The 16,559-nt window shown below is 41.6% G+C and overlaps 2 protein-coding genes across 2 annotated transcripts in view; one reads left to right on the top strand and one right to left on the bottom strand.

Moving 5' to 3' along the window:
* Nucleotides 1-16,559, top strand: part of MCPH1 (microcephalin 1) — a 175,673-nt gene that overhangs the window by 96,809 nt on the left and 62,305 nt on the right. The gene's annotated exons all lie outside the window — the stretch shown is intronic.
* ANGPT2 (angiopoietin 2) overlaps nt 1-16,559 on the bottom strand; it is a 55,995-nt gene that overhangs the window by 30,907 nt on the left and 8,529 nt on the right. The window contains exon 2 of the mRNA XM_015414583.1: nt 2,130-2,285. Coding sequence (XP_015270069.1) covers nt 2,130-2,285 — 156 coding nt within the window. The remainder of the gene's footprint in view (nt 1-2,129; nt 2,286-16,559) is intronic.

The raw sequence follows: 16,559 nt of genomic DNA, 5'->3' as shown, positions 1-16,559 counted from the left end.
CCCCCCCCCATTGCTAAACTGTGTAGCTCAGAGTTCTGAGGTAAAACCTCAGGAGTTGACTTAACAGATGACTGCTTCTTAACTGTTGCCTGCTCCAGAGTGAGCTCACCAAGCAGCCTGGTCATCCTAGCACTTAAGGGCAGAACCACCAATGTGGTCTACGGAGAGGTCCTTCAGTAGAGAAAAAAAAAAGTATGTATGTCTCGCTTCATTTTTTACACTACAATCTTTTCCATTAGAATTCCTACGACAAATGTTACATTTCAAACTTCACATCATCGGTATTATAACTGGATTTATGGAACTTAAATACCGTAGCAAAGCACGGGTATCAGGCTGGTTCTGTATAATGTAAGGAAATGCACTCAGTTTTATGCTCATCTAAAATGTTCAAAACATTTCCAGAGCATTTAAAAACAGGCGTTTGGATAAGCTCTGTGCTGAGAAAAGAGGTCTGGTCCTCAGTTAAAGTTCTGAAAAACTATTCTAGTGATACACAAAATTATTCATGCAAACTGATTTCATATTGTCAGGAATGTAAAGAACTTGCAATGCATTTATTATTTCAGAATGTTCATAGCATTTATTCTCTAAGTATAATACCTGTGGTTACTCCATAATGGCCACACTTTTCAATTTATTTGACTTGAGATCTATAACAAGATGATTCTTTTTTAGTTGAAGTATGGGAACTTCTCTGTTCTCCTTTAAGAACCACAATTGATTTGGGACTTGGACATCAACTTGAAAAAATGTAACAATTTATTTTCCTTCATAGCTTCCTGTTATTCCCTAACCCTTCTCCCACTCAGTTCAATGTCTTGATATATCCTGCAGTTAACACTTGAAACACTAGCATTTATGCAACTTTCTTCTCAGATGGTGAAATCTTATGTAAGGGGACTGTCTGACAGCTATTTGAATGCTGCACTGAGGGCCACAGCAGATGCTGGCTAACTGGGGGCTGGATTTGGATACAAGTTAAGATCACAGCTTGCACATGGATAAATAGAGTCTAGGCTTGGCCAAACCACTTCCACCCAGTTTCTGTTCCCAATGGTTGGGGGGGGGAGTGGAAATGGGAATAGCAGTGACCAGCTCAGCAGGACTTCAGTAGGGCAGAGTGCCAAGATTGCAAATCAAAATGCTGTAGTACATCTCCTAGGGCAAAAATTTGAAAGTGCTGCACTGGAACAGAAAGTGTATATATTCGTCTTTTCCGAGTTGTGTTCATTCCTTCCCTGATACCAGGATATTGCCCAGTTGTTGCAGTACCACCTGCTCCTTCTACCATAATCCTCCACTACGTATGTCCATTTAGAAGTAGCTTTTGGGAGAATTGACTGCGGCGCCCAAGTATCAATAATGCTTCTCTGTGTTGTCTGGGCTGTCATAGGGCTGGATCTAGTGAAGCATGGGTAGAAAGGATGAAATCCATAGCACAAGGTATAGACAGGAACTCTCAGTCTGGGGCAAGTGATGCTCTGTATTCTTGGTGCTTGGGGGGCAACAGTGGATGGGCTCCTAGTGTTCTAGCCCCACTGCTGGACCTCCTGGTGGCACCTGGTATTTTTGGCCACTGGTCTGATCCAACATTGGCTTCTCTTATGTTCTTATGTTCTTAAGGTCTAGTGCAACCCATATTGCTTAACTGCAGTACTGACCTGGTCAAAGAATACCTTCCACTGTGTCTTGTGCATGTGAAAAAGAAAGTTTGGATCCATTCTTTTTATATTGGTGCAAGCAGATCATGAGGCTTATTTTTAGTGCTTCTGCTTACACAAAGGTTGTTGCACTTATGGCAATGCTCCCTAGGATCCAGCCCAGTGAGATCATGTCAGATATTTCTGCGACTACCTTTTGTTAGCCCCCTCATATTGGAGTTCTGGGGAAATGGAGGGTGGGGGAATAATCCACTTCTGTCCATGGAGACCTGGTAGGATCCAACCTGTAACATGTGCTGTAACACCACCATCTAATTGCTGTCTCATTTAAGGCATCAAAAGCTCCCTTTTATAAGCTGTAGAAGTAAAGTTTTCCAGTATAAAGAATGAACATTAACCCATGAAATATAAGGCACATCATTCCCTTGCTGCAGAATTACTTCAGGTTGGACAGTTGCTACTTACGTGTGCTTCAACATCTGTTAATTTGCGAGTCTGCTCAGCTGTTTGATTTAGCAGATTGGTGCCAATTTCAATCATGACTGCTGTCTGATTCTGCACTGCATTCTGCTGGATCTCCACCATTTCTTTTTTCATGTTATCCTGGATATAACTTTCAAGCTGCATAATATAAGAGAGAGAATGTTAATGTTTTTGTTTTATTTGTATGTGAATATCTTCTGGGCAGAATGCAAAGTGTTGCTTAAACCTCCAGATGCATTCTCTCAACAGTGGGTTTTCATTTTTGTTCAACAAGACCAAGTAGGCTCTCCTATGGCAAGCTAGGGATGAGCAAGTGGGGTATCATGAGATGCCATGTGGCCTCCCAATACCCACTACAGACATGAGAAAGGTATACAAAGGAACTTTCTACAGAAGTAAAAGTTGCTAGAAGTCCGGGGGGGGGGGGGGGTAGAATAATCCCACTATTCTCCATCTCTTCTTCAAAGTGACTTCCTAGCAAACACTAGATACTAATCAGCAAAAGAAGCGGTACCCAGGGTTGAGAGTCTCATCCTGTAGCGCTGCTCTGCACGTGCTGTTAAGTTAAAGAGCTGTGAAATGGGCAATAGTTATTTCAAGGCTTGGCTTTGCTGGTGCTTCCCACCATTGTTGCCTCCAGTGGAGCTGCACTGGTGTTAGCAACAGTTGGGAGTATTGCTCAAGTGATGAGGGTAGACAAAGGCATAAGGGTTTAGTCACCTTCCTGAATCAAGAGTACAAATCTTTAAAAGTAGTTCATACCTACATTGTTAAGGATTAGACAAGAAGTCTGGTATGCTCCAACAATGCTGTTTGTTATGTGAACCTTCCCGACAAACAAAAGGATAAAAAGCAAGGCTGATAAACAATGTCTTCCTTCTAGGAAGGCTAAAAAACCCCAACCCTGTGTTGAAGTGAACTGAAGTCGTATTCTCATTACCACTTCAGCTTACGTAGCCAGTGGGGATACTCACATTTTTGAATTATTTGTTTTTGCTTTAGGTGTTAATGTTGATAATTTAGCAAATCATAGAACTTTCTTTATCTCTCCAGGGTCTCAGGTACAGGCCTTTTCATATCACCTCTTACCAGATCCTTTTAAGTGGAAATTTAAGTGGAACCTCAGACCTTCTGCATACAAAAAAAGATTCTCTACCACTGAGCTTTGGCCCCTCTTTCTACGTCAATTTAGAGTTGAGACTTTAAGATCCTTGGAGCAGGGAGATTACTCCAGCTCTGTAAAGTTCCATACACCTGTATTATCTGGGTGCAGTAGCCCTTGTATAAAAGAAATGAGTGAAATATCTGTTATTTCTGTGAATTTGTGCATTGCATGATTTTGAAATAATTTTAGGAATTTCCTCCTTGAAATCTCACACTTTCTATTAGAATTGTTGTAGTACTATCTGGTTTTTCTTGGGTGCTAGAAGATGTTGTTTAGTCTCTTTCTTTTTCTGCTACTCTTAGGCACAGCAGTTTATTGTTCAGTATTAAATTTTAATTTATTTCTATATAGACTCACAGGTGGTTTATAGTATTAGTAAAATCATCATAAATGCAATAACACTGTTACAGAGATGTAATGTAACACTGTTACATTAAAACTGTAAGCACAATGCAACAAGAGTAAAATGTAGCAATAAAAACAGCAGTGAATAAGAAAATACAGTAGTTCTAATTTCAACAGCAAATTCCCAGAGCACAGGATTGGGAACTCTCAGTTGTGAACAGATAACAAATACATTGTTAATTTCAAGGGAGAAAAACTTAAGTGTTGGCCCTTCCAAACCAGGAGAAATGTTGAGAGTAATTCTACTTAATTAGAAAAAGGTAAAAGTAGGTATTATATCTAGCATGACTTTTTTTGTTTCCTGTCTGCCTTCCTATTTAGTAGGAACACGCTTTCTGCACTGGGAGGCATGAAAATGCTTTTTTTTAAAATGTCATAATTCAGACTTGCAAAAGACCACCCACAGACTTCCCCCTCTTGCTGTAGTCCACTGAGCCCCATGAAATTTTATTGGGTGGTGGTGGCAGGAATAGCATCAAGTGCATAATGAGGGTCTGCACTGCAGGGGTGCAAATACAGGACATTTTCAAATACTTTCCTCCTTGTTTTGTCTGTTGCATAGAAGAAGTCAGCCACCAGACTAACAAATTACTTGTGCTTTTAGCAGATGTCTTTGTTATTCTTCATCTAGGTGGAGTTATAAAAGCAGTCTTAGGTTTACCTTCCTCAGTGCTTTCCATGATGTAACAAAGCACATGTGTTCTTGATGGCTAACTTGTCATTTTTGCCAACTAAATATCACCTTGGATGCCTGGCATAAGTAAACACTGCAATACATTATTATTTTTTTATTTATTTATTTAATTGCATTTATATCCCGCCCTCCCCGCATGCGGGCTCATGATCCAGATCACTGCCTACCAAAAAGCCTGGCTGTGACATTAATAAAATTTAACATTGAAAAAGTTCTGTGGGGAAGAGCCCAGGCATGTTTCCCACTCTCAGAGATTTTGACATTACATTCATACAGGATGTAGCAACATTGATCTAAAATGTGAGAAGGGATTCTACAATGAGTTCAATTCCTAAATATTCCTAATTGAGAGTAAATCCTACTAAAATCAAAAGAAAACAGTATATATCAGAATACAGTCTAGGTATAAATTCTCGCAGTGGTGCTGTTTACTTTTTACCCAAGGTAGAGAGATTTCAAAATTGGGTAAGATATTTAATACTGAAGTAAGTTTACTATAGTAAACTTAGTTTGAAGAGCATAGTATCAGTCAAGGAGAAGCTAAGGGAATTATGTAGTCACTATCGAAAGGGATCATTACTGCTATTCACCGTGGTCTTGCGTTGTGTATTGTTGCAACTGAAACATTAATATATGCACACAAGTGATGCATTTCTGTATACTATTTGCGACATATGGCTCCCATCTGTGGGTACCTACATCTGCAGATCGAGGCCATGCAGATGGTAAACAGATTTTTCAGCAAACTTGGGGGATTCCCCAGATTTGCAGAAAAGTCTGAAATGTTAAAAAAAAAATACATGGGGGGGGGTTTAATTACCACAAAAAGTAAAATAATTTCCTTTGTACCTCGGTGTGGTGGCACCTGGGAGCCGTGGTGGGCCTGGTGTATGGCCACAACAGTGGTGAAGCTTCCCAGGGGCCATGGCAGGCCCAGTGGGGACGGCAAAGCCACCCAAGGGCCGGGCAGTGTCTGCCGAAGAGCCCAGGGGCTGTGGCAGTGATGAGGCAGCTCAGGAGCTGTGCCAGGCCCAGCGGTAGTTGCCAGAGAGCCCAGGGGTGTCTGGCTCAGCAAGACAGTAAGGGGTGGAATTCCCTCCCGCGAGTCTTGTGAGCCCCCACCTGTCCAGGATAATCCACTGATTATTTGAACAGCCACATCTTTCTTAAGCCAGTATAATTATGTTGGATGCAGAAGGGAGTAACTGCAGTCCTATGCCGAGTTATTCTAGTCTAAGCTCAATTAAATTAACAGCACAATCCTATGTGAAGTTATTCAATTCTCAACCCAGTGGATTCTGACTGTAGTAACTATGTGTAGAATTACACTGAAACTAATCTCAAATGCAAGTGGTTTTGCCTGAATAGTTCGTGGCTTGCCTGCTGTCAAGGGATGACCATGCATCTTTGACCACTTTTGTAACTGCAAAAACAGAACAAAAAATCTCTTTGTAGTATGAAAAACAATCTGGTGCTGCATATTGTTATGATGGGAGAAAAACATAGTTTTAATATGCTTCTTAACTTTGTCCTCACACTGCTCTAATGTTACACGTTTCTCATCCTCTTTCCTGTTGTCTAAAAGTGAGAAAAGAATAATATTTATAATTTTCACTTTTTATAATGACAGCCTGTTTAGTTTGATTTACCCATTTTATTTTAAAGTCTCTTAACATTACAGTAAGGTTGGTTTTGCTTTTCTGTATGGTCCTCTTAAATTTGCAGGGAAATGGAAAGGCTTCAGGCTGGAAGAGAGTCAATTGGATACTGGTTATAGTTCGGACAGGAAGTCTCTGTAGACTTCTGTTGTTTGTCAAGAAAAACCAATTCTCTTGAGAATGCAGATGGGAATGCTTGAGAAGCCTCTGCAGTCTTAGTTTTATATACAGCCCTGCTGAGTGTGTCTCTGTCAGTCCAGACCTCCAGCCAAGCTGTCCTCTCTTATCTCCTCTTCCTGTCAACAAACAAAAAGGTGAAAGGACCAACTTAAATGAATAATAGTTAGACATACATTGAGATAGATCAGAAAACGCTAGTGATAGAGAAGTATGCATTCTTTCTCTACTGAAAGTTGAGGTGATACCTCCTAGAACAGTAAACAAAGATCAGTATGGAAATGTTGTGGAAGAAATTGCCTTAATGATAGCCACCTGTGTGCTGAATGAAAAGGAAAGCTAGAGTCTTTGAAGTGAAATGTATCTGCTATTTTTAATTGACTATTTTTAAAGTTTTCATTACTAGGCTTTGCAAGCTATCACTTAAGTCTTGCTGTTTATTAGAAAGCACACACTTGGGAACACTGTAGGCTTTATATATTGGCTACTTCTGTGCTTCCTCACCAGAACAAGCTGCTCAAGGTGGCTCTTTGATAGTCTCTTTTGATGGTCCTTACATGCATCAAAAACTATTCTCCACAAACAGTGATGTGACCCTTTAGTAGTTTGGCTGAAGTGCCAGTTTTATTGTATTTATTGTATTTTATATCTTGTATTCGCTGTTTTAAATTGTATGTTGTTTTAAACTGTTGTAAGCCGCCCTGAACCGCCTCGGCAGGAGGGCAAGGGGAAGATATCCAATAAATAGATAAATAAATAAATATAAATAAATAAGTTGATTTAAAGACTAAAAGAACTTCAGTGCAACTGGCAAACAAAAGTAATGTTTTGAGACCAACCAAAATCCTACAGAAATGATGTGCTAGCTTTTGAGTTATCCCAGAACTCTTGGTCAGTCTGGTTATCACACTACCTACAGTTGTTATGTAACTGGTATGATCCACTAGTTGTGGTGATATATTCACCACTTAAAGAAGGGTACTTGCACAAGGTACATTTATCACACTTGCTAGCAAAGGAACAACACTATGGTCAATATTTGGAAGTATGATATTCTTCATATGTATGCTGTGTATGCATGATTGAGATCACCATAAACAGTAAAAAAGAATGGCTGCTGTATCTTGAAAAAGGGTATTTATTTATTGCCCGCTGAGGTGGGCTCAGGGCGGCTCCCATAAAACTAATAAAACAATATACATCTTATAAAATTACATCATTTAAAAGCATGAATATTGATGGCGATACAGAACAGTGAAGTGCAATTAGATACATGTTACCCGGTGCCACCACACTAGGTCACTTCTGGGTCTGAGTCAACACAGGGCGCAGCTGGTGAGGCACTGCTCCTATCGAAATGCCTGCCTAAAAAGTTCCGTTTTCATGGCCCTGCAGAACTGTGGGAGGTCCCGCAGGGCCCTGATCTCACCAGGGAGCTCATTCCAATATGACGGAGCTGCTAGAGAGAATGCCCTGGTCCTTGTCAATGTCAGCCTGGTGGCCTTTGGACCAGGGAGGGCCAGGCAGTTTTGGGATCCTGATCGCAGTGCTCTCTGGGGAACATGTGGGGAAAGGCAGTCCCTCAGGTAGGCCAGTCCCTGACCATAAAGGGCTTTAAAGGTCAAAACCAGCACCTTGAAACGAATCTGGTATGCTATTGGCAGCCAGTGCACTGTCTTTAGCACAGGCTGGATGTGCTCCCACCTGAGGAGACCCATCAACAGCCTGGCCACCGCATTTTGCACCAGCTGCAGGTTTCGGAGTGCACCAAGGGCAGCCCCATGCAGAGAGCATTGCAGTAGCTCAACCTCAAGGTGACAATTGTATGGATCACTGCAGCCAGATCATTGCATTCGAGGAAGGGAACCAACTGCCTAATCAGCCAAAGGTGGTAAAAGGCTGCCTTGACAGTGGCTGCTACCTGGGCCTCCATTGTTAAAGAAGCATCCAGGAGCACTCCCAAGCTCCTGACCCTCGGCGCTGGCATCAACGGTGCCCCATCGAAGGCTGGGAGTGGGATCCCTACCCTCGTACTGCTCCGATTCAGGTACAGGACCTCCGTCTTCATCGGATTCAATTTCAATTGACTCAGTCTAAGCCATCCAGCCACGTCCTGTAACGCTCGATCCAGGTCTTCCAGGGTAGAGCCAGACTTGACCGCCCACCATCAGATAGAGCTGGGTGTCATCCGCATATTGGTGACATCCTAGCCCATGCCTCCAGGCAATCTGGGCAAGGGGGTGCATATAGATGTTAAATAGCATTGGGGAGAGCACAGCCCCCTGAGGCACTCCACATACTAGTGGGTGCCTTCGGGACTCCTGCTCCTCAATAGCCACCCTTTGTCCCCGACCTTGGAGAAAGAAGACAAGCCACTGCATGGCAAGCCCCTGAATTCCTGCATCGGCAAGGTGGTGGGTGAGTAGCTGGTGGTTGACCGTGTCGAACCAACAGGTCTAACAACAGCAACACCACCATCTCACCCCGATCCAGGTGCCTCTGGAAGTCGTCTGTGAGGGCAACCAGTGCTGTCTCCATCCAATGGCCTGGGCAGAAGCCGGACTGGAATGAATATCGCATGGAAGTGTCATCCATAAAACTCTGCAACTGTATCACCACCGCCCTCTCAATTAATTTGCCCAAACAGGGGAAATTGGAAACTGGCCAGTAGTTAGCCAGTTCGGCTAGATCCAGAGATGGTTTTTTGAGGAGAGGACGAACCATCGCTTCCTTGAGAGCCCCTGGGAATAGCCCCTCAGAGAGGGAGTTGTTGATAATATTCCTGAGAGCACCTCAAAACTGAGTGGACTGAAATAATCCAGTATGGGACCAGAACACGTTCATGGATCCTCGAGTTCGCTCGCTGTCTCAACTGTGGCAGGGAGGTCGCAGCAGAGCAACAAGACTTTATCTGCAAAATAGCTCGCAAATGCCTCACAGCCAATATCCAATTCCCTAGTGTTTTGTCTGCCCTGTGGCAGAACCGTTAATGACCGAATCGTTCTATACAATTGTGCCGGGCGTGAGCTTGCAGATGCAATCGTGGCTGTGTAGAACTCCCTCTTCACAGCTTTGACTGCCACCTCATAGGATCTCATAAACATCCTATAAGATGCTCTTGTTGCTTCATCATGAGCACGCCACCACTGTCTCTCTAGCCGTCTAAGCCTTTGCTTCATCAGCCTCAGCTCCTCAGTGTACCAGGGAGCCAGCCTAATGCAGGGGTGCAGAGGGCATCTGGGAGCGATCTCATCGATGGCTGTCGAGAGTCGGCCTTGCCAGTCCTTGACTAGCTCACCTAGCGAGCCGCCAGGGGGCATAGGATCCCAAAGAGCCATCTGAAGCCGCACTGGGGCCATTTGGCTCCACGGGCAAGCTAAAATGTGCTCGCTGCCCAAGCAGGGTTGGGGTGACACATTCACTCGGACCTTCAGGGCATAGTGGTCCGACCATGGAACTGCCGTAGCAGTAATCCGGTCCACTGTAACCCCCGCCACGAAGTTCAGATCAAGCATGTGACCGGCTCGGTGAGTGGGGGCTGTTACATATTGGGAGAGTCCCAGTGCCACCATGGACGACACCAGGTCCACTGCCTGTGAGGAAGCCACATCGTCAGCATGGACATTGAAATCACCCAGGACTATCAGCTCCAATGCCCAGCCCGACGCGGCCTCCACCAGGGATGACAGGCTGTCGGGCGGTGCATTAGGCGTTCAGTACACCAACCAAACAGCCAAACGCTCCCTGGCTTCCCACACGAAGCTGGCACACTCAATGCCTGTGAGGCTCAGCTCCAGGCACGCCCTGAAGGAGTAAGCCTCCCGAATGAACAGAGCCACTCCTCCCCCCTGCCCCATAGTTCGAGAATGGTGAAGGACTGAGAACCCGGGCGGAGCCAGCTGGGAGAGAGCAACTGTCTCCCCATCTCCTACCCAGGTCTCAGTACAGATACTCCCAGGATTATGAAATGACTTTTATATCTGGCACTTCCATATATTTATTTCGAATAACACATGGTACCCCCAGGTCCAATTTCAGATCATACCATGTCAGTGAGTCTTGCTGTTTTTTTTTTTTTAAAGGGATAAATGTCAAATGCTGTCTTTGTCATATTTGAGAACAGAGTCAAAATCACCAAGTATCCCCTTGAGAAAGTATTTTCTAATGTAAAAAGGTATCCTTCTTTTGCTTAACAGGAAGCCAAGGTCTGACGGGTCCTATGCTGCATTAGCATTTTGCACGCAAGCAGTTATTCCAGGTTTATAATGGAAATAGAAATTATTCTCTTTGGAATGCTGGTTACTATGTAAAATGGGAAGTGGAGGAAAATATTGCCAATATAAAACCATATTTCCAGTGTATCCAACTGTCTCTATGTGAAAAATCTTGACCTCTTAGCCGTTTCACAGCATTCCAAATATTTGGAATGTTCCTTTAAATTCTCCCTTTGATCAAAATATGTGTGAGAATCCAGCAGTTCTTTACTGGCAGTGTGCCAGTTTAATGTATAACATTTTAAAACATTCCATATATTGAAACCTTGATGACATTCCCTTAAAAGTAAATTGAATTTCATTACGAACAGTTTGCATTGCTATATTCCCTCTATTATCACATTAGACGTTGCAGATACTTCTATGTAGAACATGTAACATCTCCCATAGAATGTTTTCCTTAAATATTGTATCAGCCTATGCCTGCAGCAAGCTAGGAGTTTGAGCCAGGAGGTTAGAGAATGAACTATACCACTTCAGAGTGCAGGTAGGGAGGAAAAACATTGCTAAATGTTTCCCTTGAAAACAGTCTCCAAGCAAGTAGAAGACAGGCAAAAAGGACCTGGGATAAAATATTTTCCTTCTGAGGAGTACTTTTGGTTTACTTCCAAGGATTTTTTTTTAATGAAGGCAGAATTTTAGAAAAGTTTCCTCTTATTTCTTAAAAGTTAATGGGTGTTTTGTCATTCCAAAGTGAGGTGAACATCCAGCTGTTTGAAATGATATGGTCCATTCTGCAAACTGTCCTGTAGTTTGTGTAGGCCAGGCCATAGAATGGAATTATGAGAATATTAAAATCCTACCCCCATACAGAAAGGTGAAACAACTTCTCTGCTTCTGAAAGGACAAAATGGTTTCCTTTGATTAGTACCAGAATAACGTAAACCAGGACCTGCAACCAGCTTACCCAGCTGGTATTTTTACCACCTTATTTTTCTTTGAAAGGTTCTGGTCATATCCCTGTCAGGACTACTGTAAACCAGTTCACATTTTAGAAATAAGCATTATCTTGTTCAAGTGAGTTTTTTTATTGACTGGCATGCTTAAGTGATGTCAGTGAAAGACATAATGAATTTTGTCTCTGAAAAGGAGGTATGCATGATGTCTGCTAATGATTAGATTTTAAAGCACTTGTTTTTACTGTGAAGGAGAAGCTCACTAAGATTTGGGTTCCTTGGATGTCAGTGGGAGTCCCTTGAATTTCACATGGTATCAGTTCCTCAAGGTTAGTTCACAATAAGCTACAATGCGTTCTACCTGCATTTCTTGTGTACTAGAATGAAGTGATATGTTGGAGTGAAGACTGTGCCTTTGATGTTTAAAATATTGATCAATAGGATTAAGTGAGTTCTGTCATTGCCATTGTCTACCATTGCTTATGGATTTGTCACCGACTTTTGGTATAAAAATAGTTGCTTTTTACCTGGTTTAGCAAGTTGGTCTGGTTAATTAAGAAGTAGGAAGAAATTTGGCTAGAAAAGATATTGACCAATTCTTGACCAATAACTCAGTTAATAGCCAACTTGCATGAATATTATTGTGTGATGTAAATATTTGTGTGTTTTTAAAATGTAGTTATTGCATGTTGCAGTCGACAAGATATTCCCAGACAGAAATAACTCTGAGTTGGTCCTTCTGGTTGTCAGTTTCTTGGTGATACCTGTTTACTTTGCCTTTCTTCCTTTTCACCATGTGTCTCCTGTCCAACTTGAATAATTATCTTCTCATAGTACCATCCTAAGTAGAGTTACACCCTTCTAAGTCCATTGAAGTCAATGGGCTTAGAAGGGTATAATTCAGTTTAGGATGACACTGGCAGTGTAGGAGCTTGTTTGATAGCTTAGTAAAGTGCCATGTAGGGATGTGCACTCAGATATATCCACTCCAAAAATATACCCCCCAAATACCTTATCGGACTGGACTCCCTTCCCTTGCTTCAGTTGGTTTGGCATGGATTCTCTGGTTTGACACTAGTTGTGTTGAGAGCGCCACATTGGTTTGTATTACTGTTGGGGGTCTCTGGCTTGATGTCAGTTCTGTTGGGCTTGTTGGTTCTGTTTCCACTGGAAGGCTTTTGGCCTGTGTTTGCTTGTCCTTGTGTTTTTTATTGTTTAGCTCTTGAGAAAGCATGGGTTTTTTTCCCCCATAGGAAACAATGAAGGATGGTTGGGCACCTTGTTCAGGGGCCCATAGAATTCAACCCCTTTGTCCATTTAGCTTAAAACTTGAGGGTTCTTTAGCGGACAGGCAGCACGAGCTCTGCTGCCATTTTGGTTTCATTTGCTCGAAAAACTGCCCCTCCAGCCCTGTGAGAAGATTCCCCATTGAGAATAATAGATCCAAATAATTTTGGAATCCTAAAAAATCCCAAAGTCAAATACTGAACCTGTATTGGCAACCGAAGCAATTCTGAACACCAATAGGTATGCCCTCCATGAAGTCCAGATCAAAAAAATACAATTTTCTGCTTATGCACATTCTTAGTGGCATGAACACTGACTATAAGAACCAATTTATAAAGGAATTAATAATACCCAAGTTTTATTTCTGTACTGACATATGCTTGGTTGCAAAGGATCCTGTAAGCAAGGAGGAAAACATTTCTGCATGTGCATGTGTCAATCACTGATAGCCACTGCTCTAGCTGCAGGCATCTTCTCCCTGCCACATCCCATTTCTCCTTTCAGAAAGATCCCTGACTTCCTGGGATGATTTTTGAGGGCCAGGAGGTATTGTAGCCAGAGATAATTTTATGTGTATGAATGCTTTCTCTCACACACAAACACATCCTGGAAGTGGTTTTTACTTGCACATGGGAATCTTATGTCTAATGTAGGAGGCAAGCCCCTTTATGTTTATGCATCACAGGGTTTAAATGGCTCGCTGAAATAATTTTATGTCTCCAGACCCTATGTGGGAAATGCCTGACTCCTGACTATTTCTGTGTAAGCAACTGAGTTGCTTTTGTGCTAGTTATTAAACTCAGTAAAGAGTCTATAAAACTGATACTCTTTTGAACCTAAAACACAAGCACTATTTCAAATATCATCCTTGTGTTTTAGCTTCAAAAGAGTATCAGTTTGATCATGGCCATGCTGCATTAGTCCTAACTAAAACAACAATTGTATTTGAAGGTAACTGGTCCCAAAACAATATATTTCAAGAGAATTTATTTTTGCCTTGAACACAGCATTTCAGAAGTTCAGAAGGCCCTCAAAAACCAGAAGTTCTAGAACAGCAGACCATGTGGTAGTAGGGCTGCAAATGGAAAATCCATTCCTCCCTATTGCTTCCCTATAGTTTGTTCATTATGTGTGTACTAACCCTGCATCTGAAGAGTTCCTCTCCTGCTTTACAACAGAGCAGCTAGAATACTGTGCAAAAAGTCCACCAGGGTGCATAAGGAAAGAGAAATGCAGTTCAGAGGGCAAAAAGGTTTCCCTGAAAATTTCATTTAATTAGTTAGGGTTCAGTCTTCTCCTAGTAGATAGAATGGGAGCAGGGCTTTTTTTCTGGGGTAACAAGCTGGAATGGAGTTCTGGAACCTCTTTGATAACATTCTTTTAAAAATGTTTAAAAGTTCGTGAATTTTCAGTATACAGATTGAAAACTTCATTTCCCTCCTGAGTGTTCCGGCACCTCTTTAAAAAAAAATAAAAATAAGATAGCCCTGGGTGGGAGAAACCTCAATGTGGGACAGCAGTGATTATTTGTAATTTCTTCAAGAGAGGGACAGAGACCAGCAAAAAATGGTTCAGGATAAGTTCATGCCACTTATTGTAGAAAGCATGTATGTATACGGGAAGGTGATTTTCTTTTGATTCCCCAAGCAATTAGAGATTTGCAATGTTTCTATTCCTTGCTAAGGGCCAGTTAAGTTCTGCACAAAACAGATTTGTAACTGGAGTCATTTGCAACCCAAAGATGTAAAAATGTCATGCACTGAAGATAGGGTCTGTATGTGAGCAAAAGTATATGCTCTACTATTAAGCTTGGCCAGTTCCTTTAAAAATATATATATATTATTTTTATTGATTTTCAGCCAATATAATAGAACATTCTCTTGATGAATCTTTATACAGAGAATCTTCCATTTTCTAACTTATATTATTACACCATAAGTTGCAGATTGATATTTTGCCCTTTGTGGCATTTTCCTATCCATTTATATAACTCGTAACCAGCAATTATTGAATACCTCTTCATTTTGCCTTGCAGCACAAAAATTTACTACTCCATTTTTGCCACTTCTAATAACTTGAAACATAATCTCCCCCTCAATGGGATCTCAACATCCCCATCCTGGCAAACAATAACCTTAGAGATGTTACCACATAAACATTAACCTAAACAACCACATTCAACAAAAAATAGCCCTGTTCTCAATAATCTGTTTTCTTCTATTATATCCGCAATATTATTATTATTTCCTCTACTTTTTGAACTTGGTACCTAACCACCACACATAAAAATAGGTGCCAACACCCTGTCTGGATCTCCAGCAGTTACCTGTCACATTCTTATAGCATTTATTTATTCTATCTAACGACGCATGCCCTCTGTAAAACATTCCAAGTGTATTCCCTTTGTACACTGTAGCTCTGGTTAAATTTATATGTTTTCCCCACACCTTAGACGATTGGTCTAGTTCTATAGTGTCCTTCTTTTCCCGGATATTTTGTCGTCTTAAAGTATATGAAGTTTTCTCCATCTCCAGATTTGTTATTGTAACCTCCATTAAATCTTGCTTTTCTTTCACATTTTGTGATTGCCGTTCTATTTCCTCAATTTTAGATTCCATCTTATTTTGTGATTGTTGCCCTATTTCCTCAATTTTAGTTTCCATTTTATTAGTCAAAGTTGTTGAGATTGTAGTCTCTTGTTTATTTCCAGAGATTTGTTTTTTAATTTCATCAGTTTGAGTTGTCAGTTGGGTTGCCAACACCTCTAGTTTTATTTGTATTGGTTCTATTGCTTTAGCCATAGCTACTTCTACCACCACACTCACTGCACCTGTTACTGATTCATATATCAGCTTTTGTAGGTCTTCCATATTTATTTGTGTTAAGTTCATTAAGGGTGGTGGAATCAATGCTGTTCTAACTCGACTAGCTTTATCCATTTCCTTTTAATTTACTTATCTTTGGGTTTCCTGTTTATACTATCTTCATTCTTCACTGTCTATCTAAACTATTTACTACTATTACTATCTATACCTATATTGTCTAACTAAAGAAGCTACTATATCTATTCTATATGATCTGATAGGTATCACTGAGACTTGGTGGGATGAGTCTCATATATGGAGCACAGCGATTTAAGGATATACCTTGTTTAAATGGAACAGAATAAACAAAAAAGGAGGCGGGATGGCACTAAATGTCAAGAATGAATATGCTTGCACTGAAATTCAGGATTTTGAGAGTTGCCCTGTTGAACGTGTGTGGGTAAGGATGGGGGGGGAAAGAAGGGGAAATTGTTGTGGGGGTATACTACAGACCTCCAAACCAACCAGAGGAACTGGATGATGCATTTGTAGAAAAGCTTGCTAAACGATCTAGGATTTCACTGATCCAGATATTTGCTGGAAATCTAACTCTGCTAGACATAGGGCATCCCGCAGATTCCTGAATAGTCTTGTGGACAACTTCATATCTCAGAAGGTGGAGGTGGGAACCAGAGGATCTGCTATCCTAGATTTAATCCTGACCAACAGGGAAGAACTGATTGATGAAGTGAATGTTGTGGGATCCTTGGGGAATAGGGACCATGTCAGCTTCGAATTTGACATAGAGAAGGATGTGAAACCAGGACATAGTAGGACTCGTATCCTGGACTTCAGGAAAGCTGATTTAAAAAAAACTCAGAGAAATATTAGACAGGATCCCGTGGCTGGAAATGCTGAGGGGGAAATCTGCACAGAAAGGATGGGTGATACTGAAAAATGAAGTGCTTAAGGTACAATCGCTAACTGTTCAGGTAAGAAAGAAAGGTGGGAGATGGGTAATGAAGCCGAGGTGGCTGAACAAGGAACTCTCT

This window comes from Gekko japonicus, unplaced genomic scaffold (assembly GCF_001447785.1).
Source record: "Gekko japonicus isolate JY-2015 unplaced genomic scaffold, Gekko_japonicus_V1.1 scaffold671, whole genome shotgun sequence".
NCBI classification, from domain to species: Eukaryota; Metazoa; Chordata; class Lepidosauria; order Squamata; family Gekkonidae; genus Gekko; species Gekko japonicus.
The sequence above is the reverse complement of the archived record's forward strand: the minus strand, read 5'-3'. Positions and strand labels throughout refer to the sequence as shown.